The following is a 23,676-nucleotide window of genomic DNA, read 5'->3' on the forward strand; positions in this document are numbered from 1 at the left end:
TGTGAGTGTGTGAGTGTGTGTGAGGGTGTGTGAGTGAGGGTGTGTGTGGGTGAGGGAGTGTGTGTGTGTGAGAGTGTGTGAGTGTGTGCTAGAGTGTGTGAGAGAGTGTGAGAGGGTGTGTGTGTGAGGGGTTTGTGAGTGTGTGAGAGAGTGTGAGAGGGTGTGTGTGTGAGTGAGGGTGTGTGTGTGTGTGAGTGTGTGAGTGTGTGGGCGTGTGAGTGTTTTTGAGAGTATGTGAGTGTGTGTGAGGGTGTGTGAGAGTGAGTGTGTGTGTGTGAGGGTGTGTGAGAGTTTGAGTGAGGATGTGTGTGTGAGAGTGTGTGTGTGTGAGGGTGTGTGTGAGTGTGTGTGAGGGTGTGAGAGTGGGTGTATGAGTGTGTGTGAGGGGGTGAGGGTGTGTCTGTGAGGGTGTGTGTGTGATTGTGTGAGAGTGTGTGGGTGAGGGAGTGTGTGTGAGAGTGTGTGTGAGAGTGTGTGTGAGTGTGTGTGTGAGAGTGTGTGGGTGAGGGAGTGTGTGAGAGAGTTTGAGTGAGGGTGTGTGTGTGTGTGTGAGGGTGTGTGTGTGAGAGTGAGTGTGTGAGGGTGTGTGTGTGAGGGTGTGTGAGAGTTTGTGTGAGGGTGTGTGTGTGAGGGTGTGTGTGAGTGTGTAAGAGTGAGAGTGTGTGAGGGTGTGTGAGAGCATGTGTGAGTGTGAGTGAGTGGGTGTGTGTGAGTGTATGTGAGAGTGTGTGAGTGTGTGTGAGCGTGAGGGTGTGTGTGAGGGTGAGGGTGTCTGTGAGGGTGTGTGAGAGTGTGAGAGTTTGAGTGAGGGTGTGTGTGTGAGAGTGTGTGAGAGTTTGAGTGAGGGTGTGTGAGAGTGAGTGAGGGTGTGTGAGAATTTGTGTGAGGGTGTAAGGGTGTGTGTGAGTGTGTGTGTGTCTGTGAGTGTGGGAGTGTGTGAGGGTGTGTGTGAGAGTGTGTGAGTGTGTCGGAGAGTTTGAGTGAGGGTGTGTGTGTGAGAGTGTATGTGTGAGAGTGTGTGAGAGGGTGTGTTAGAGTGTGTGAGTGTATGTGAGAGTGTGTGAGCATGTGAGGGTGTGTGTGAGGGTGACTGTGAGAGTTTGAGTTAGGGTGAGTGTTGGAGTGTGTGAGAATGTGTGAGTGTGTCTGTGAGGGTGTGTGTGTGAGAGTGTGTGGTTGAGGGATTGTGTGAGGGTGTGTGTGTGTGAGTGTGTGTGTGTGAGAGTGTGTGAGTGTGTGTGTGAGAGTGTGTGAGCATGTGAGGGTGTGTGTGAGGGTTTGTGTGAGTGTGTGTGAGGGTGTGTGTGTGAGAGTGTGTGAGAGTTTGAGTGAGGGTGTGTGAGAGTGAGTGAGGGTGTGTGAGAATTTGTGTGAGGGTGTGTGTGTGTGAGGGTGTTGAGGGTGAGAGTGTGAGTTTGAGTGAGGATGTGTGTGTGAAAGTGTTTGAGAGTGTGTGTGATATTGTGTGATTTTTAGTGAGGGTGTGTGTGTGAGGGAGTGTGGGTGAGGGAGTGTGTGTGAGGGTGTGTGTGAGAGTGTTTGAGAGTGTGAGTGTGTGGGAGAGGGTGTGAGGGTGTGTGTGAGAGGTTGTGAGTGTGAGGGTGTGTGAGTGTGTGGGTGAGGGTGTGTGGGTGAGGGAGTGTGGGTGAGGGAGTGTGTCTGAGGGGGTGTGTGTGTCAGGGTGTGTGTGTGAGTTGTGAGTGTGTGTGTGTGTGTGTGTGTGTGAGGGTGTGTGATTGTGTGTGATTATGTGTGAGAGTGTGTGGGTGAGGGAGTGTGTGTGAGGGTGAGTGTGTGAGAGTGTGTGTGTGAGGGTGTGAGGTTGTGTGAGAGTGTGTGTGTGTGTGAGAGTGTGTGATGGTGTGTGTGAGGGTGGGTGGGTGAGAGAGTGTGTGTGTGAGGGTGTATGTGTGTGTGTGTGAGTGTGTGAGTATGTGGGAGTGTGTGTGTGAGAGTGTGTGAGGGTGTGTGTGGGAGTGTGTGGGAGTGTGTGTTTGTGAGTGTGTGAGTGTGTGTGAGGATGTGTGTGTGAGGATGAGTGTGTGAGTATGTGAGTGTGTGGGTGAGGGTGTGTGGGTGAGGGTGTGTGTGTGAGGGTGTGTCTGTGAGGGTGCGTGTGATTGTGTGTGAGTGTGTGTGAGGGTGTGTGAGTGAGGGTGTGTGTGTGAGGGTGTGTGTCTGTGTGTGAGAGTAAGTGAGTGTGTTTGAGTGTGAGAGTGTGTGAGGGGGTGTGTGTGAGGGGGTGTGTGTGAGGGTGTGTGGGTGAGGGAGTGTGTGTGAGGGTGTGTGAGAGTTTGAGTGAGGATGTGTGTGTGAGGGTGCGGATGTGTGTCTGTGAGGGTGTGTGTGTGTGTGAGAATGTGTGAGTGTGTGTGAGAGGGTGTGTGTGAGTGTATGTGAGAGTGTGTAGAGTGTGTGAAGTTGTGTGTTTGAGGGTGTGTGTGTGTGAGAGTGTGTGGGTGAGGGAGTGTGTGAGGGAGTGTGTGTGAGGGTGTGTGTGAGGATGTGTGTGTGAGAGAGTGTTTGAGAGTGTGAGTGTGTGTGAGAGTGTGTGTGGGTGTGTCTGTGAGGGTGTGTGTGTGAGAGTGTGTGTGTGAGAGTTTGAGTGAGGGTGCATGTGAGAGTGTGTTTGAGAGTGTGTGTGAGCATGTGTGTGAGTGTGTTTGAGAGTGTGTGTCTGTGTGTGAGAGTACATGAGTGTGTTTGAGTGTATGTGCGTGTGTGTGAGAGTGTTTGAGAATGTGTGAGATTGAGTGGGGGTGTGTGTGTGAGGGTGTATGTGTGAGAGTTTGTGTGTGAGGGTGTATGTGGGTGAGAGTGTGTGTGTGTGAGGGTGTGTGTGTGTGACTGTGAGGGTGTGTGTGAGGATGTGTGTGTGAGGGTGTGTGTGAGTGTGTGTGAGTGAGTAAGTGTGTGTGTGTGAGTGTGTGTGAGGGAGGGTGTGAGGGTGTGTGAGAGTGTGTGACTGTGATGGTGTGTGTGAGTATGAGTGAGGGTGTGTGTGTGAGGGTGTGTGTGAGGGTGTGAGAGTGTGTTTGTGTGTGAGGGTGTGAGTGTGTGAGAGGGTGTGTGTGAGAGAGTGTGTACGTGAGGGTGTTGCATGAGGGTGTGTGTGTGAGGGTGTTGTGTGAGAGTGTTTGAGAGTGTGTGTGAGGGTGTGTAAGAGTGAGAGTGAGGATGTGTGTGTGAGTGTTTGAGTAAGGTTGTGTGTGTGAGTGTGTGGATGTGTGTCTGTGAGAGTGTGCGAGTGTGTGTGAGGATGTGTGAGGGTGTGTGTATGTGAGAGTGTGTGTGAGAGTGTGTGAGTGTGGGTGAGGGTGTGTGAGAATGCGTGAGTGTGTGTGAGGGTGTGTGGGTGAGGGTGTGTCTGTGAGGGTGTGTGTGTGGGTGAGGGAGTGTCTGAGGGTGTGTGTGTGTGGGTGTGTGAGTGTGTGTGAGGGTGTGTGGGTGAGGATGTGTGTGAGGGTGTGTGTGTGAGGGTATTGTGTGAGGGTGTGTGTGAGGGAGTGTGAGGGTGTGTGTGAGTGTGTGTGTGACTGTGTGTGAGGGTGTGCGTGTTTGAGGATGTGTGAGGGTGTGAGTGAGTGTGTGAGGGTGTGTGAGAGTTTGAGTGAGGGTGTGTGTGTGATGGTGTGTGAGAGTGTGTGAGTGTGTCGGAGAGTTTGAGTGAGGGTGTGTGTGAGAGTGTGTGAGCATGTGAGGGTGTGTGTGAGGGTGACTGTGAGAGTGTTTGAGAGTGTGTGTGTGAGGGTGTGTAAGAGTGAGAGTGAGGATGTGTGTGCAAGTGTGTGTGAGTGTGGGTGAGGGTGAGTGTGTGTGAGAGTGTGTGTGAGGATGTGTGTGTGAGGCGTGTGAGAGTGTGTGAATGTGTGTGAGTGTGCGTGAATGTGTGTGAGAGTGTGTGTGTGAGGGTGTGTGTGTGTGAGGGTGTGTGAGTGTGTGTGAGAGAGTGTGTGAGTGTGTGTGTGAGTATGTGTGTGTGTGAGGGTGTGAGAGAGTGTGTGAGGGTGTGTGTGTGATAGTGTGTGAGGGTGTGTGTGAGAGTGTGTGAGTGTGTGCTAGAGTGTGTGAGTGTGTGCTAGAGTGTGTGAGTGTGTGAGAGAGTGTGAGAGGGTGTGTGTGTGAGGGGTTGTGTGAGTGAGGGTGTGTGTGTGTGAGTGTGTGAGGGTGTGAGTGTGTTTGAGAGTGTGTGTGAGTGTGTGGGCGTGTGAGGGTGTGTGAGTGTTTTTGAGAGTATGTGAGTGTGTGTGAGGGTGTGTGAGAGTGAGTGTGAGTGTGTGAGAGTGTGTGTGTGAGGGTGTGTGAGAGTGTGTGTGTGAGGGTGTGTGAGAGTTTGAGTGAGGATGTGTGTGTGAGGGTGTGTGTGTGAGAGATTGAATAAGGGTGTGTGTGTGAGTGTGTGGATGTGTGTCTGTGAGAGTGTGTGAGTGTGTGTGTGTGAGGGGGTGTGTGTGAGTGTGTGTGGGTGAGGGAGAGTGTGTGAGGGTGTGTGAGATTTTGAGTGAGGATGTGTGTGTGAGGGTGTGTGTGAGTGTGTGTGAGGGTGTGAGAGTGTGTGAGTTTGAGAGTGTGTGGGTGAGGGAGTTTGTGTGTGGGTGTGTCTGTGAGGGTGTGTGAGGGGGTGTGTGTGAGTGTGTGTGAGGGTGTGTGTGAGTATGTGAGGGTGTGTGTGAGAGTGTGTTTGAGAGTATGTGAGTGTGTGTGAGGGTGTGTGTGTGTGTGTGTGAGGGTGTGTGTGTGAGGGTGTGTGTGTGAGTGTGTGTCTGTGAGGGTGTGTGTGTGAGGGTGTGTGTGAGTGTGTAAGAGTGAGAGTGTGTGAGGGTGTGTGTGTGAGGTTGTGTGAGAATGAGTGAGGATGTGTGTGTGAGTGCATGTGTGAGGGTGTGTGGGTGAGAGTGTGTGTGGGAGTGTGAGTGAGTGTCTGTGTGACTGTGAGAGGGTGTGTGGGAGTGTAAGTGATTGTCTGTGTGACTGTGAGAGTGTGTGAGGGTGTGTGGGTGAGGGTGTGTGTTTGAGAGTGTGTGAGTGTGTGTGAGCGTGAGGGTGTGTGTGAGGGTGTATGTGAGGGTGTGTGAGGGTGAGTATGTGTGTGTGAGGGTGTTGTGTGAGGGTGTCTGTGAGGGTGTGTGAGAGTGTGTGAGAGTGTGAGAGTTTGAGTGAGGGTGTGTGTGTGAGTGTGTGTGTGTCTGTGAGTGTGGGAGTGTGTGAGGGTGTGTGTGAGCGTGTGTGAGGGTGTGTGTGAGTGTGTGTGAGGGTGTGTGTATGTGAGGGTGTGTGTGTTTGAGGGTGTGTGTGTTTGAGGGTGTGTGTGTTTGAGGGTGTGTGAGGATGTGAGTGAGGATGTGTGAGGGTGTGAGAGAGTGTGTGAGTTTCTGAGTGTGTGAGGGTGTGTGAGAGTTTGAGTGAGAGTGTGTGTGAGGGTGTGTGTGTGAGAGTGTATGTGTGAGAGTGTGTGAGAGGGTGTGTGTCTGTGAGTACGTGAGTGTGTTAGAGTGTGTGAGTGTATGTGAGAGTGTGTGAGCATGTGAGGGTGTGTGTGAGGGTGACTGTGAGAGTGTGTGAGATTGTGTGTGAGGGTGAGTGTGTGAGTTTGTGTGTGTGTGTGTGTGTGTGAGAGTGTGTGAGAATGTGTGAGTGTGTCTGTGAGGGTGTGTGTGTGTGAGAGTGTGTGAGGGTGTGTGAGTGAGGGTGTGTGTGTGAGGGTGTGTGTGAGTGAGGGTGTGTGTGTGAGGGTGTGTGTGAGTATGTGAGAGTGTGAGTGTGTGAGAATGTGTGTGAGATTGTGTGTGTGTGAGGGTGTGTGAGTGTGTTTGAGAGAGTGTGAGAGTGTGTGTGTGTGTGAGGGTGTGAGAGGGTGTGTGAAAGTGTGTGTGAAAGTGAAAGTGTGTGGATGTGCGTTTGTGAGAGTGTGCGAGTGTGTGTGAGGATGTGTGAGGGTGTGTGTGAGTGTATGTGAGAGTGTGTGTGAGAGTGTGTGTGAGAGTGTGTGAGTGTGTGTGAGGGTGTGTCTGTGAGGATGTGTGATAATGTTTGAGAGTGTGTGATATTGTGTGAGTGTGTGTGGGAGTGTATGTGGGAGTGTGAGAGAGTGAGTATGTGTGAGTGAGTGTGTGGGTGAAGGTGTGTCTGTGAGGGTGTGTGTGTGAGGGTGTGTGTGTGTGCGAGAGTGTGTGAGGGTGTTTGAGTGTTTGTGAGAGTGTGTGTGTGAGGGTGTGTGAGTGAGGGTGTGAGAGTGTGTGGGTGAGGGAGTGTGTGAGGGTGTGTGTGTGAGAGTGTGTGGGTGAGGGATTGTGTGAGGGTGTGTGTGTGAGAGTTTGAGTGAGGGTGTGTGTGTGTGAGAGAGTGTGTGAGGGTGTGTGGGTGAGGATGTGTGTGAGGGTGTTGGTGTGAGTGTGTGTGTGTCTGTGTGAGGGTGTGTGTGTGAGAGTGTGTGAGGGTGTGTCTGAGTGTGTTTGAGAGTGTGTGAGAGTGTGTGAGTGTGTGTGAGCATGTGAGGGTGTGTGTGAGGGTTTGTGTGTGTGAGGGTGTGTGTGTGAGGGTGTGTGTGTGAGTGTGTGTGAGGGTGTGTGTGTTTGAGGGTGTGTGTGTGTGTGTGAGAGTGTGAAAGTGTGTGAGAGTGAGAGTGTATGAGTGTGTGTGAGGGGGTGTGTGAAGGTGTTGTGTGAGGATGTGTGAGGGTGTGTGAGAGTGTGAGAGTTTGAGTGAGGGTGTGTGTGTGAGGGTGTGTGAGAGTGTGTGAGAGTTTGAGTGAGGGGGTGTGTGTGAGGGTGTTGTGTGAGGGTGTGTGTGTGAGAGGGTGTGAGGGTGTGTGAGTGTGTGTGAGAGTGTGTGAGTGTGTGTGAGTGTGAGGGTGTGTGGGTGAGGGAGTGTGTGTGAGGGTGTGTGTGAGAGTGTGTGAGTGTGTGTGAGAGTGTGTGAGAGTGTGTGAGTGTGTGTGAGAGTTTGAGTGAGGGTGTGTGAGAGTGTGTGTGTGTGAGTGTGTGTGTGAGAGTGAGTGAGGGTGTGTGAGAGTTTGTGTGAGGGTGTGAGGGTGTGTGAGAGTGTGTGATGGTGTGTGTGAGGGTGGGTGGGTGAGAGAGTGTGTGTTGAGGGTGTGTGTGAGGGTGTATATGTGAAGGTGTGTGTGTGTGTGAGGGTGTGTGTGTGAGTTTGTGAGAGTGTGTGAGTGTGTGTAAGTGTGCGAGAGAGTGTGAGAGTGTCTGTGAGAGCGTGAGAGAGTGTGAGAGTGTGTGAGTATGTGTGAGTGAGTGTGTGAGTGTGTGTGTGTGAGGGTGTGTGTGTGAGGGTGTGTGTGAGAGTGTGTGTGTGAGGGTGTTGAGGGTGAGAGTGTGTGATTGTGTGTGAGAGTGTGTGAGTTTGAGTGAGGGTGTTTGTGTGTGAGGTTGTGTGAGAGTGTGTGTGTGAGGTTGTGTGAGAGTGTGTGGGTGAGGGTGTGTGGGTGAGGGAGTGTGGGTGAGGGAGTGTGGGTGAGGGAGTGTGTGTGAGGGTGTGTGTGAGAGTGTTTGAGAGTGTGAGTGTGTGTGAGTGTGTGTGAGGGTGTGTGAGGGTGTGTGAGGGTGTGTGAGGGTGTGTGTGAGGTGTGTGAGGGTGTGTGAGAGTGTGTGAGAGTGTGTGAATGTGTGTGAGTGTGTGTGAGTGTGTGTGAGTGTGTGTGAGAGTGTGTAAGTGTGTGAGAGTGAGAGTGTATGAGTGTGTGTGAGAGGGTGTGTGAAGGTGTTGTGTGAGGATGTGTGTGTGAGGATGTGTGAGGGTGTGAGAGAGTGTGTGAGTTTCTGAGTGTGTGAGGGTGTGTGAGAGTGTGAGAGTTTGAGTGAGGGTGTGTGTGTGAGGGTGTGGGAGAGTGTGTGAGTGTGTCAGAGAGTTTGAGTGAGGGTGTGTGTGTGAGGGTGTGTGGGTGAGGGATTGTGGGTGAGGGAGTGTGTGTGAGGGTGTGTGTGAGAGTGTTTGAGAGTGTGAGTGTGTGAGGGTGTGTGTGAGAGTGTTTGAGAGTGTGAGTGTGTGTGAGTGTGTGTGTGTGAGGTGTGTGAGGGTGTGTGTGAGGGTGTGTGAGGGTGTGTGAGAGTGTGTGAATGTGTGTGAGTGTGTGTGAGTGTGTGTGAGAGTGTGTAAGTGTGTGAGAGTGAGAGTGTATGAGTGTGTGTGAGAGGGTGTGTGAAGGTGTTGTGTGAGGATGTGTGTGTGAGGATGTGTGAGGGTGTGAGAGAGTGTGTGAGTTTCTGAGTGTGTGAGGGTGTGTGAGAGTGTGAGAGTTTGAGTGAGGGTGTGTGTGTGAGGGTGTGGGAGAGTGTGTGAGTGTGTCAGAGAGTTTGAGTGAGGGTGTGTGGGTGAGGGTGTATGTGTGAATGTGTGTGAGAGTGTGTGTGAGGGTGTGTGAGAGGGTGTGAATGTGAGGGTGTGTGAGTGTGTGTGAGAGTGTGTGAGTGTGTGTGAGTGTGTGTGAGTGTGTGTGGGTGTGTGTGGGTGTGTGGGTGAGGGAGTGTGGGTGAGGGTGTGTGGGTGTGTGGGTGAGGGAGTGTGTGTGAGGGGGTGTGTGTGTGAGAGTGTGTGGGTGGGTGAGGGAGTGTGGGTGAGGGAGTGTGTGTGAGGGTGTGTGAAGGTGTGTAAGGATGTGTGTGTGAGGATGTGTGAGGGTGTGAGAGAGTGTGTGAGTTTCTGAGTGTGTGAGGGTGTGTGAGAGTGTGAGAGTTTGTGTGAGGGTGTGTGTGTGAGGGTGTGTGGGTGAGGGAGTATGTGTGAGGGTGTTGTGTGAGGGTGTGTGTGTGAGAGTGTGTGAGTTTGAGTGAGGGTGTGTGTGTGAGAGGTTGTGTGAGAGTGTGTGGGTGAGGGTGTGTGGGTGAGGGAGTGTGTGTGTGTGTGAGAGTGTGTGCGAGAGTTGAAGTGTGTGTGAGTGTGTGAGTGTGTGAGAGTGTGTGAGTGAGGGTGTGTGTGAGTGTGTAAGGGTGTGTCGGTGAGGGTGTGTGAGGGTGTGCATGTGAGGGTGTGTGAGAGTGTGTGAGTGTGTGTGATAAAGTGTGAGACTGTGTGTGTGAGTGTGTGTTTGTGTGTGGGTGTGTGTGTGGGGGTGTGAGTGGGTGTGTGTGAGGGTGTTGTGTGAGGGTGCGTGTGAGTGTGTGTGAGAGTGTGTGTGTGAGGGTGTGAGGGTGTGTGTGAGAGGTTGTGAGTGTGAGGGTGTGTGAGTGTGTGTGAGAGTGTGAGTTTGTGTGAGTGTGTGAGTGAGGGTGTGTGGGTGAGGGAGTGTGGGTGAGGGAGTGTGGGTGAGGGAGTGTGTCTGAGGGGGTGTGTGTGTGAGGGTGTGTGTGTGAGGGTGTGTGTGTGAGTTGTGTGTGTGTGTGTGTGTGAGAGTGAGTGATTTTGAGTGAGGGTGTGTGGGTGAGGGTGTGTGGGTGAGGGTGTGTGGGTGAGGGAGTGTGGGTGAGGGAGTGTGTGTGAGGGTGTGTGTGAGAGTGTTTGAGAGTGTGTGAGTGTGTGTGAGAGTGTGTGAGTGTATCTGAGAGTTTGAATGAGGGTGTGTGAGAGTGTGTGTGACAGTGTGTGTGAGAGAGTGTGTGATGGTGTGTGTGAGGGTGGGTGGGTGAGAGTGTGTGTGTATGAGGGTGTATGTGTGAGAGTGTGTGTGTGTGAGGGTGTGTGAGAGTGTGTGAGAAAGTGTGAGAGTGTGTGTGTGAGTGTGTGTGTGTGGGGGGGTGTGAGTGGGGGTGTATGAGTGTGTGAGAGTTTGAGTCAGGGGGTGTGTGTGAGGGTGAGTGTGTGTGAGAGTGTGTGTGAGAGGGTGTGAGGGTGTGTGAGAGGTTGTGTGTGTGAGAGTTTGTGAGTGTGTGAGTGTGTGAGTGAGGGTGTGTGTGTGAGGGTGTGTGGGTGAGGGAGTGTGGGTGCGGGTGTGTGTGTGCGGGTGTGTGTGTGAGGGTGTCTGAGAGTTTGTGAGTGTGAGTGAGTGTGTGTGAGAGTGTGTGATTTTGAGTGAGGGTGTGTGTGTGAGGGTGTGTGTGAGAGTGTTTGAGAGTGTGTGAGTGTGTGAGAGTGAGTGAGGGTGTGTGAGAGTTTGTGTGAGGGTGTGAGGGTGTGTGAGAGTGTGTGTGTGTTAGTGTGTGTGTGAGAGTGTGTGATGGTGTGTGTGAGGGTGGGTGGGTGAGAGAGTGTGTGTGTGAGGGTGTATGTGTGAGGGTGTGTGTGTGTGAGTGTGTGTGTGAGTTTGTGAGAGTGTGTGAGTTTGTGAGAGTGTGTGAGTGTGCGAGAGAGTGTGAGAGTGTGTGTGAGATTGTGTGTGTGTGAGGGTGTGTGTGTGAGAATGTGTGAGAGGGTGTGAGAGTTTGAGTGAGGGTGTGTGTGTGGGTGTGTGAGAATGAGAGTGTGAGAATGAGAGTGTGAGAATGTGAGAGAGTGTGAGAGTGTGTGAGTATGTGTGAGTATGTGTGAGTGTGTGTGTGAGAGTGTGTGAGGGTGTGTGTGGGAGTGTGTGGGAGTGTGTGTTTGTGAGTGTGTGAGTGTGATTGAGTGCGTGTGAGAGTGTGTGAGTGTGTGTGAGTGTGTGTGAGGATGTGTGTGTGAGGATGAGTGTGTGAGTATGTGTGTGTGAGGGTGTGTGTGTGTGTGTGTGAGTGTGAGTGTGTGTGAGGGTGTGAGTGTGTGATGGTGATGTTTGAGTGTGTGAGAGTGTGTGAGGGTGTGTGTGAGAGTGTGTGAGAATGTGTGAGAGTGTGTGTGAGTGTGTGTGAGTGTGAGAGAGTGTGAGAGAGTGTGAGAGAGTGTGAGAGAGTGTGAGAGTGTGAGAGTGTGTGAGAGAGTGTGAGAGTGTGTGAGAGTGTGTGAGAGTGTGTGAGAGTGTGTGAGAGTGTGTGAGAATTTATTACAGATATTACAATGTGTATAATATGTGGATGTTACAATGTATATATACAATGTATATTACAGATGATATAATAAGTGGTGTATTTAATTACGGCAAAGCAGTGTGTTATCTGCCTAAAGGGGGGTGCCTTCGTGGAGGACTTTCTAAGGGAAACTGGCTCGTATACACGTTACACATGAGGAAAACCACGAAAACACCCATGCAGCCAGCCCGTTCGCGGGGCTCGAACCTCGAACCGAACTACCAGTGTTCAGCGACTTTACCGCTCGGCCGCTGGTGGGCCAGATGATATAATAAACATCACGCGGAAGATCTAATATGTCTCATAAACGGTTAAAAACTACACAAAAAGCTTTTTTTAACTTCTAATTGTTTTGTTCTAATTGTTGTATGTATAATATGTCGATTACACAGTAATTATTTTAATTGATTCAATATTTTTGATACCTAATATTGAAACGATTTTCTAAGATTAAACGATAAATTTTGACACTTAATGTATTAAATAAAAATATCTGTTGTGACATCACATGACTTCCCTGTACAGGATATTAAATTATACCCATTTTTTCTTGCATTTAATTTAAAATTATTGGATTGAATTAAATCTACTTTGTCGATATCGCGTGAACCACAACAGAATAAATGCACTCTTTAAAATTCACTATATTTGTTTACCATAGCGACACTCTGGCCGTAGGTTCACTTAACAGCGTTACATTTCTTTCATTTTTTAACTCAGAATACACAAAATTTATATCATCTTAAGAATTATCTAATCGTTGCCCCATTCAAATACTATAATAAATCTAAAACGATGTATAAAAGAAATTAAGCAAAGAACAACAACAAAAAAGAAACAACTTTTCACAGACGATCGAGTATTTCTTATTCAATTAATTCAGTTCTCACTTCGCGACAAGGCAAAAATACATTAAAACTCAAGATGCCTGTATTGAAAATTCTGAAGTAAATCTTAAACACTTATTTCCTCGAATAAATTCCAGAATGATTTCATGAATGATTTCATGATTTCCAGAATGAACATGATTTAATTCGCAATAGTAAAAGAAGGCGTTATTGCAAAGCTTACTTTCTCTAGATTGGCAACAAATCTACTATTCTGCTCTTTCAAATGTAAACAAGCAATGGCCGCCATGAAAAAAATTATTAGGCTTAGCGACACTTAAACACCTTTTAAATTGTTGATAATTTTAAAAATATTGTATACAGATTTACTAAAGCAAAAAATTTTAAAACAGTTTTTGCGACAACGATTTTTTAAATCGAACATCTGTTTTTAAAACAACAGCGATATTTTAAAGCAAAAAATGCACAATTTACAAACATGTAAGAATAAAGAAACCGAGATCACTGAGCCGAGTAACAGAGTGGATATATATATATACATATATTTATATACTTTTGGTGCAGCCGATTGCAACCAAAATACGAGGTGCACATCTACATTTTATAGCAGTCCTATATACAAAATTTTAACGTTCTGAGGCTACTCGTTTCTGAGTTATGCGAGATACGTACGTACATACGTTCGCACAGACGCAACGAAAAATTCTCTTCAGAACTCATTTTAAATAAGTTTTTAAATTTTGGGGGGAGACTCCTTACGTACAGATGTCACGCAGAAACATCGTTAAATTGGATTCGATAGCGGTGAAAATGGATATTTGCGTTGAAATATGATGCCTGAAATTTTTTGCTAATACGATACTTACTTTTTACTACGTTCTGTCTCAATTTTAAAATTTCCTTCCCTTCCCCTTTTATCATAATTGTACTTTTACTTACTTCCTACGAAATCAGAAGATTTAATGGATTCATTTTTGATATCTGACATGTGAAACTCGGGAGCAGGCACACTTTTGCACGAAAAATAGTGTATCGCATTTTTTGTTTTAAAAATGAATAACTTCAAGTTAAGGTTTTTATGCCTTTAGTTAATCTGAACGCAATTGTTGTAGAATTATCAACAAACTAAAACTTGGAGAACTAATAAAGCGACCATTTGTTTACATTTGAAACTCTTAGTAGAATAGTTAGTTAAGTCAGTTTGCACACCAAATTGGGTGCCTTTCTTCCAGCTGGGACCAAAGTAAACTTTCAGTTTTGTGCAACGAAAAATTTATCTTCATGTGTGGTGGCTTATTTTTGCTTAGCTACTATAATTTTAATTGTAAAAATTGTTTTTTCAAACCGTTTTTTTAATTGCATTTTGGTATTTTACGTTTTTTTTTTTTTTTTTTTTTTGTATTTTACAATTTTTAATGAAAATTGTTTTAAGTTTTTATGATATAAGAAATCTGATGTGTACACCACATGACTTCCTTGTACGGAATATTAAATTATACGTATTTTATTTAAACTTATTAGATTGAATTAAACCTACTTCGCCGACAGCGCATAAACCACAATAGAACAAATGCATTCTTTAAAATTCACTTTGTTTACCATAGCGACACTCTGGCGCTAGGTTTACTTAACAGAATTATATTTCATTCATATTATAACTCAGAATGCACATAATGTATATCATTTAAAGAATTATCTAATCGTTGCCACATGTTCTATTCAAATACTATAATAAAGCTAGAACTATGTATAAAAGAAATTAAGCAAACAAAACAAAAAAAAAAAACAGTTTTCCACAGACGATTGAATATTTCTCATTTAATTAATTCAGTTCTCACTTCGCGAGAAGGCAAAAATACATAAAAACTCAAAATATCTATATTAAAAATTACGAAGTAAATCTCAAACGCTTATTTCCTCGAAAAAATTCCAGAAAGAATTAAGCATGATTTAATTGGCAATAATAAATGAATGCGCTATCTTTGTTGTTGCGAAACTAAGTTTCTCTAGATTGGCAACAAATCCACTAGTCTCCCGTTTCAAATATAAACATCAATGGCAGCCATTAAAAACAGGCTTACCGGCAATTAAACAACTTTAAAATTGCTCATAATTCTAAAAATATTGCACACAAATTTACTAAAGGCATAAAATCCTTAACCGGAAGATAAAAACAACATAATTCAATCATTTTTAAATCAAAAAATGTACAATTTACAAACATATAAGAGTAAAGAAACTGAGATCACTGAGCCAGGTAATAGAGTGGATATATATATATATAAATATATTTATATACGTTTGGTGCGGCCGATTGCAACCAAAATACGAGGTGCACATCTACATGTTATAGCAGTCCTATATACAAAATTTCAACTTTCTGAGGCTACTCATTTTTGAGTTATGCGAGATACGTACATACGTTTGTAGAGACGCCACGAAAAATTCTCTTCAGAATTCATTTTAAAGCAGTTTTATAATTTTTTTGAAGGAAAAGAGTCTTTTATTCTGTCCTTACGAACAGATGTCACGCAAAAACATCGTTAAATTGCATTCGATAGTGGTCAAAATGGATATTTTCGTTGAAATATGCTGCCTGAAACTTTTCGCGAAAAAGGAAGTATTGTAAATACTTCCTTTTTACTTCGTACAAGGAAGTAAAAAAAGGTCTATAGACTTTCTTCCTAAAATTAATTCAGCAGGAGTTTTCTGAGTCATATCGTGGGTCATTGTGCGTAGTGCAAACGTGACTTCGTGTAGTGAAATCGGCCGAATCATCCCAAAGTCTGTGATAGTTTTTTCGTTAAATTTTATGAACCTCTGAAGAAATTTTTATAACTAACTACATAATTCGTATACCTTGAGAAAATGTACTTTGCTGTTAAGTTTTTACTGTATAAAGCATCGTCTGCTATTCCAATAAAGTTCTTAATAAAATAAATTATTACAATTGCAATGCAGTAATGTTTGTCCACCCTATTTTACTAACATTAAAATGAGCTTCAAAATAGCACTAAAATAAGCTAATTTAATTAGATTAAACAAGAAACATGTAAACAGGAAGTTTCAAAGAATTTTAATTAGGAAATGCAGAAGTTTGCTTCGGAACCGTTCATAATGTATTTAATCGTATTTTCAAAGTTTAATGCAAAAGTTTATTTATGAACGGCGCATAATATTTCTTGAAATCACTTGACCGATTCCGTATCCCGTGACAGTAAACGTTCTCTTAATGTTCAGAGAGCATTCCTCACTTGAATAGAACATGCCAATGTAAAATTAGGCAGAAAATGCAATCTTAGTTTGGCGTAAGTGTATTGTTACAGATTTTGTATTTAGTTAGATGTTTTTAGTAGAATTCTAATTAAATTGGTTTACATTCCAGTGCAATGCAGAACGAAACATATTTTTAAAGAAAGCTACGTCGGAAATTGTAATTGACTACTGTATTAGCTGTAAACGTAATTTTACTCTTTTGCTTTCCAGAAATCGAGAAAACAGACATTATCATAACTTTCTCGTGCCCGATTAAAATACTTTAAAAAGTCAGATAGAAACATCGCAGAACAAATTGAAAATCTATATCAAACTCAGATTTTTTGTTTTGGCCCAATCTTAAATGATTGACCGCTTCCTAAGCGACATTTTTCTGGCACTTGACAAATTTTATAATCTGTTTGCTCATATTTTTAGCGATTTTATTTCAATTTAAAAAATATATTCCACACTTTGATCACGGTCACCGACCTGTTGATCACAACAAACGAAGTATTTTCTGTGTTAACGAGCAGGACTTGGGCGATTCTATAACAACATCCGAATTATATCATTAACCTCGATAATATGAACCGCAGTCTACTGTTCTAAGATAATCAAGTCAATTATAGAAACTGATTTATTATTAGTCCAAAGGAAGAATTTGCACAGAAGGATTATTAATTTCTTTTCGGCATTTTGTGTCGATTCACTAAAAGCGCTGTTTCACTTTTTAAATTCTTGCCACGAAATATTAGAGCCCTGTATTATACTTAAAGAAATTAAATAATGCATTTCTCGCATTGTGATAAACAACGTTACCTAGAGCCGTCCAATTTTGAATAACGTAATCCTCCAACGAATATGGGCATGTGGAAGTCCAAATTTGGAATTTGTTTTATTATCGACTTCATATTTTGTAAAACGTTTTTTTACAAAATATTTTTGATTAACAAACTCGAGGGTTTCAAAGCGAGCAATGGCATCGTTGTACAAAAAGAACATTTTTATCTTCAACGCGCGAGACTGTGTATCGAAAATTCTAAAGATATGCTCATTTTAAAATTATTTTGCGATATTGCTGTTGAACTGAATTTTATGATTTAAGTGCGAAGAACATGATAAATAAAGGTAACACAAAATATTAGAAAAACGCCCCTTTCAACGTAATTTAAAATCCGAAACCTTTCAGATTTTTTTTTTTTTTCAATTCTTATGTAAAATTTATTCTATTTTATTTATTAGTTCGTTACATTCCGAGTTCTCGTAGCATTCTTTGTGTTTTATCTTTAAATTAAATTTTCTTTAAAATAAATTTCATTTTCAGGGCAAAGCGGAAATGAAGACCTATTGGCTAATTAGCCACGATCCATCATCTGGTAAGAGACGGAACGTAGCTCGCGGAATGATAGTTCCACCTCCGCTTTTCAATATACGTGAATCAGAAAATAGAAGACAAAGTCCCAAAACAGAATTCTCCCATCGGACGACTCCAGCTCAAATCTACCGCTCTGTAGACGACGGCGTACCTTTACCTAACGACTCTGTTCCTGGAAAATCGTATTTCTTTGGATATCACAAGACAGTCCCCGCATACCAAAACGTCTAAATCCATCGGCTGTCGTTGCAACACGCGACGCTTCGCAGTCAGAACCATGGGATGGGAATGAATGGGGTTTTAATATGGCCTTTGATGATTCAAACCCAGACATCCTGGAGAGTTCAGATGAATGGTTTTGACTCTTCTGAAGCACCAAGAAGACTTTCTAGTAATTACAAACCTAATATCAAAGTAGCATCACTGACAGCTGCAGACGATGCGTACAAACGTCTTATTTATGCAAAGAGGAAGCAGGTTGAAAACTTGAGAAAATTTAAAAAAAAGAAAAAAAAAAAAAAAGAAAAAAAATCCTTAATGGAAGAGGTCGTGGTCTGCAGACAAGTTTGACCTCTCAAAGGAGTCTTTGAAGGAATGGTTAACAAACCTTTTTTACCACAAGTTTGCATGCTCAAGTTTCTGAGCTCAAAAGACAAGAATCAACTGTCGGGCCACTTCAGACAGTGAAAGAGAGCGATATAGAAGAAAGCGTAGTGTAATATGTTTGTACCTGTGCTAACTAAATATATCTGTGATATATCCGTGGCAGTTTCGGTTCGTACATACAGTTTTATTCGAAGTAAATGTGTTTTTGTTATCTAAAACTCATAAGTAAACTTATTTCTTACATTCTTTTCATTTTTAAAATTTTACATATTTTTTCCTTTTCACATTTTTACTTTAATGACAAAAATTAAAGTTATTTTTGAAGTTTAACTTTTTATCTTCGCTTTTTGTTTTAAAAAAAAATCTGATGTGTACTTCCTTGTACGTGATGACTTCCTTGTACGGAATATTAAATTATGCGCATTTTTTCTTGCATTTCATTTAAACTTATTAGATTGAATTAAACCTACTTCGCCGACAGCGCATAAACCACAATAGAATAAATGCATTCTTTAAAATTCACTTTGTTTACCATAGCGACACTCTGGCGCTAGGTTTATTTAACAGTATTATATTTCGTTCATATTATAACTCAGAATGCACAAAATTTATATCATTTAAAGAATTATCTAATCGTTCCCACATGTTCTATTCAAATACTACAATAAAGCTAGAACTATGTATAAAAGAAATTAAGCAAAGAAAACAAAAAAGAAACAGTTTTTCACAGACGATTGACTATTTCTCATTCAATTAATTCAGTTTTCACTTCGCGACAAGGCAAACATACATAAAAACTCAAAATATCTGTATTAAAAATTACGAAGTAAATCTTAAACACTTATTTCCTCGAAAAAATTCCAAAATGGATTAAGTATGATTTAATTGGCAATAATAAATGAAGGCGTTATCTTTGTTGTTGCGAAGCTAAGTTTCTCTACATTGGCAACAAATCCGCTATCTTGCTGTTTCAAATGTAAACAAGAGCAATAGCCGCCATCAAAAACATTATTAGGCTTAGCGGCACTTAAACAATTTTAAAATTGTTGATAATTCTAAAAATATTGTATACAGATTTACTAAAGGCATAAAAACCTTAACCGGAAGATAAGAACAACATAATTCAATCATTTTTAAAGCAAAAAATGTACAATTTACAAACATATAAGAGTAAAGAAACTGAGATCAATGAGCCGGGTAACAGAGTGGACATATATATAAATATATTTATATACGTTTGGAGAGGCCGATTGCAACCAAAATATGAGATGAACATCTACATGTTATAGCAGTCCTATATACAAAATTTCAACGTTCTGAGGCTACTCGATTTTGAGTTATGCGAGATACGTACATACGTTTGTAGAGACGACACGAAAAATTCTCTTCAGAATTCATTTTAAAGCAGTTTTATAATTTTTTTGGAGGTTTTAAAGCAGTTTTATAATTTTTTTGGAGTGTTTTATTCTGTCCTTACATACAGATATCACGGAAATACATCGTTAAATTGCATTTGAAAGAGGTCAAAATGGGATATTTTCGTTGAAATATGCTGCCTGAAAATTTTCGCGATTACCCGGAATTTCCTTTTTTCCTTCACTTCCTTTTTACTTCGTACAAGGAAGTAAGAAGAGTTTTTAAATTTACAATTTATTTTGCAAAAGTTAAGATTTTTTTTCGCAAGTTCAATTTTTTTCTTTTGTTTTTTTCACAAATAGAACTTTACTTTTATCTTTTCCATTGAAAATAACTTTAAATTTCCTTTTCATTTTTCTTCCCAAACCTAATTTTTTTCTTCTAAAATTTTTTCTTCTCCCATTTTTTTTATTTTACACTTCAAGATTTATTGAGCTATCAAGATTATTAAAACCAAAATAAGTTCTAATTTATTTCCTTATTTGCCAGTAAAGAAGGCAGCATTCATTAATTAATCAAAATTTTTAATAGTTTAAATCAGGTGCTCTAACCGGTGGTACGCAAGAGAAACATAGATGGTACGCAAAAAAAAAGTATTTTAAACTATTAAATTCAAAAATCTCGTGAAGAAAAAGAAAAATTGATAGAAGTTTCCTGTGATCGAACTCTAACTGAAGATTTCAAAAATAATGCACTGGTTAACTTTTATCTGAACCGAAAAATAACTTTAAAGGCAATTCAAATAAAGCTATTAATTTTTTATTCCCTTTTTGCACAAACCTATTTGTGTGAACAATGATTTTCATCCATGTTATATTTAAAAATTAAATGCGAAACAAAATTAAAAGTGGATCCTAATTTCCTGTTAAAACTAAGTGAAGTAAGACCAGACACAAGGAAATTTGTCTTCCTTAAACGGACCCAAATTTCGCACTCAATTTTAGAATTAAAGTATTACAACTTAAATTTTGATAGTAAAAATTGTAACCCATTTTTAACCTAATATATTTTTTATATATGCATATTTAATACAAACAGCCAATAGGTTGTGCAAATGGCAAAATATATTCATTTTTAATATTTCTGTTGAGAAACTGAAAAAAATCATTGTAAAATGTAGCGGTGGTACTTACGTTTTTCAGTATTTATTTACATGGTACTTGTTAGTCGAAAGGTTGAGAACCGCTGGTTTAAATAATTCACAATAATAATATTACAGAAATAGAAAATTTGCTTCAGTTTAATTTTCAAAGAACTCTGATTCCCATTTACTATTATTTATCAATATAGCAATGTTTTGTTTAATATTCTAACCGCCACTGAATGTTACTTCCTTGTACGAAGTAAAGGAAGTACAAAAAATTCCGGGTATCATATTTCAACGAAAATATCAATTTTGACCGCTATCGAATGCAATTTAACTATGTTTTTGCGTGACATCTCTACGTAAAGACACAAAGGGCTTTTTTTTCCTCAAACCAATTATAAAGTTGATCCAAAATAGATTCAGATCAGAATTTTTTTCGTGGCGTCTGTACGTTCGTTTGTATGTATGTATCTCGCATAACTCAAAAACGAGTAGTTGTACACTGTTACTCGGCTCCCTGAGCTCCGTTTATTCTTATATGATAGTAAATCGCGAATATTTACTTAATCATGGAAAATGGTTATGCTGTTCTTATCATTCGGTTAAGGTTTTTATGCCTTTTATGTACTCTGCATGCCATCGTTGTAGAATCATCAACAACTTAAAAATTGTTTAAGTGCAGCTACGCCTGATTTTTGATTAACATAGCAGCCATATTTGTTTACATTTGAAACTTAGCAGAATCTTTCTGCACCTATTAGATTAATTAAACCAGAATTAAATCAAATTGCAACCAGAATTAAATCTTTCTGCACCTTCACTGTCTTTTTGTCGAGTGGGACCAAAAGGAAACTTAGTTTTCTGCACCGAAAATCTGCCTGCTGGCCGAATTGCTTGTTTTTGTGTAGAAACTGAACTCTAATTTTAATTGTAAATTTTTTTTTGTTTTAAATGAATTGGCGTTTTATGTTTTTGTCTATCTTTGAGTTTCTAAAGAATTTTTTTTTTTTTTTTTTTTTTTTTTTTTTTGTATTTCTGCCTCGCCGCGAAGTTAAAACCGATTTAATTGAATCAGAAATATACCCCCGTAACACAAAACATCCTCAGGATGTCCTATTTAAGTCGAAATATCCCGGGACATAATTAGGATGTCCTGAGTATGTTGATTCTCAGATGTCCTGAGGACATCGTAATTTAACATCCTGAGGATGTCTTATTTAAGTCGCTATGTCCTGGGATATGAGAGGATGTCCTGAAGATGTTGATTCTCGGATGTCCTGACGACTTCACCAATTTCACATCCTGAGGACATTCATACTGCATTGTCCGGAGGACTTCAGTTGTCAAACATTCTGAGGATGTTCGTTCTCAAATTTACCAGTTTTAGTTTCTTGCACATTATTTAATTTTCATATGTATTTTACTAAGTTGTTTCTAAATGCTGTACATTAAAAATATTGATATGATTGAAGATTTATTCTTCTTGTTTTGTTATTAATTTTAACTGCTATTTTTTCTGACGTTTTTAAAAATTTACTTTATCATGGAAAAGATTTTTTCCAATGGATTAGCATTTTCTAGAATATTTGCTAAATTCCAATAACATATATTTTTTATAAAAAATGTATAACTCGAAGAAGTAAGTTTAAATGAAATGCAGAAAAAACTGCTTATAATTTAATATTCTGTATAAGAAAGCCATGTGGTTTCCGCATCCGATTTCTTTTCCTGTAGTTTCGAAGATTTGGCAGTTAACATTTTTGAAGACATATTGTAGATAACAGTAAAATTGCAATTCTGAATTACATTTTAATTCTCAATTCCTTTTAAATATTTCTGGAGTTTTCAACTTATTTGGTTCTTCTCGAGCTGAGGTATATTCCTTTCTTCTTAATAAAGAATCCATTGTCACAATAGCTTGTAATTCTTTGTGATTGTGCTAGCACAATTACTTACTCATAAGCTTAATAGTGTATTTAAAGATTTGATGCACACCCCATTAGTCATTATGGGACTGAATTTAGTTATGATGTTTGTTAAATTTGCTTTTGGATGTGCTCTTAAAAATTCGTAGCACCATCAAACTGCAAACGAAGCAATTCAAAAGTACGATTCAATTACTTTGGCCTTCGTGGCCTGTCGAAGGTATTTAATAACCTTCTATAATATAATTTTTACATAATTCTTTTAGATAAGTTAAAAACGAACTGTCAATGCAAGAGTCTCAAATGCTTTGCTCTTCTTTAATTTTCCCAAAAGAGAAATTTGCGAGTTGTTTGATATTTATCTCACCCTACTATGCTTTTGTTGAGGGTCAACAAGGTCTATCAGTGGCCGAGCGGTTAAGTCGCTGAATACTGGGAGTTCCGACCTAGACTCGATTCTAGGCGAACGGACTTGCTGCATGCGTGTTTTCCCCATCTGTAATGTGTATACGGAGCCAGTTTCCCTTAGAAAGTCCTCCTCGAAAGCATCCCTTCCCTTAGCCAGAGTTACGGCAAAGCGCTAGAGTGCTTTGCCGTAATAAAAAAACACCACTGGGAATCAATATATTTTAAGATGCCACCCTGCTGACTTTCTTGACTAAAATAAACACACAGGAAATTGCATCCAATTTGTATTGTGTTAGCACTGGAGTTTAAATGCAATAAAATATTGATTTTTAGATCTCAGAAGATCAGATTCAGAAGAATATTAATTCAGATCTCAGAAGTGGTGTTAGCACTGGAGGACTCGGAGTCCAACCCCTTCGAAACTGATCGATTATTACGAAATAGTGTATGGTTCGAATAATTACTGATGAGGATTAAATGAAATATAGCGTAACTGTCCCGCACATAAAATCTAACAGGTGTTGATAACCTGATGACAAAAGTTACTGCTAAAAGTTCTTTAAATACAAATAAAAGCACATAGTTACACAAGCAATTGGAACAGTTTTAGTCAACATTTACAATATATTAAAACAATAAAATAATAAAAACTGAAACCTTTAAGATTTTATATTACGCCCAAAGGGGCGTTTTCTTAATGATTCATGTGTTACCTTTATTTATTAAACATGTTTTTCGCACTTAAACCATAAAATTCAATTTAACAGTAATATCGCTAAATAATTAAAAAAAGAGCATATCTTTAGAATTTCCGATACAAAGTCTCGCGCGTTGAAGATATTGTTTTCGCATAGTGTTGCCACTGCTCGTTTTTAAATCGTTGAGTTTGTTAATCAAAAATTCGTTAAAGTGATACAAAATATGAAATCGATAATAAAACAAATTCCAAATTAGGGCTTCCAGATGCCCATATTCGAGAAGATTACGTTATTTAGAATTGGATGGCTCTAGGTACAGTCGTTTTATCACAATGCGAGAAACTTACATACATTTCTGCAGATACTTTATCATTTAATTTCTTTAAATATAACACAGGGCGATAAAATTGGGTGGCAACAATTTGAAAAGTGAAACGGACATTTAAAGTTTTCGACGCAAAATGCCAAAACGAAATTAATAGTACTTCCGGGCAAACGCCTATACAAATTTTGTAACATTTCTTATTATTTTTAATTACAGATAAGAATGTTATTTGATTTCCTAACATTTATAACAATTGTGTGCCAATTGTGCAAGTAGACATGAAATTGTGCTTTGCCAAATTCCTCATGAATTAATACATTGTTTTTTACAAACTACGGGTGAAGTTACACCCGGGGTCTGTCTCATACCTTCACACGCATCTTGTTCAAAAGCGCGTAGAGGGGATGAGAAAATGAATAGATTCAATTTCTCCCAGTGTTGTTGGCAAAGTTGGCCAGTTGGCAAAGCAACAGGTGGATGTAAACATGACTTGTGGCGATAAGTAGGGTTTTTAAGGATGAAAATCTAGAAGTTACTTAGCATGCGTGAGCGCCTCCTTTCTTAGAAAGATTCCTAAACTATCGGCATTTGTAGCAAGTTCGGTAAAGAATATCAACATAGGAAAAAAACTCACTTTAACAATTTAAAATAAAAATTTTAATTATTAAATAAAGATTATAATAACGCACCTAATAGGTGGGTACCGTTACCTCCTATAAAGGAACAGAATTTTTACACTCATGCCTTCTCCGGGATTCCAAACCGGGACCTTCGGTATCGCAGTCCGCGACCCCCTTTACCACTATGCCATGGCAAGTCGAAACAAACTAAATGGCCGATCAAACTTACTATTTTTTTAATT

The 23,676-nt window shown here is 41.2% G+C and overlaps 1 protein-coding gene across 7 annotated transcripts in view; it reads left to right on the top strand.

Moving 5' to 3' along the window:
- The window catches only part of LOC146995591 (transcription factor unc-3-like), an 83,694-nt gene that overhangs the window by 54,268 nt on the left and 5,750 nt on the right, over positions 1-23,676 (top strand). For 6 of the 7 annotated variants that reach the window (XR_015043165.1, XR_015043164.1, XR_015043163.1 and 3 more), the window contains exon 3: positions 16,299-17,186. The exons of the other annotated variant lie outside the window; for it this stretch is intronic. Coding sequence is in view for 1 of the 6 variants with exons in the window: in XM_085824478.1 (XP_085680604.1) it covers positions 16,299-16,314 (16 nt within the window). In the remaining 5 variants the exon portion in view is untranslated. Of the gene's footprint in view, positions 1-16,298; positions 17,187-23,676 lie in introns of those variants that run through there. 7 annotated transcript variants of the gene reach the window in all.

Source organism: Stegodyphus dumicola, chromosome 9 (genome assembly GCF_044657685.1).
Source record: "Stegodyphus dumicola isolate Sdum_Otavi_A_Nest chromosome 9, ASM4465768v1".
Classification (NCBI taxonomy): Eukaryota; Metazoa; Arthropoda; class Arachnida; order Araneae; family Eresidae; genus Stegodyphus; species Stegodyphus dumicola.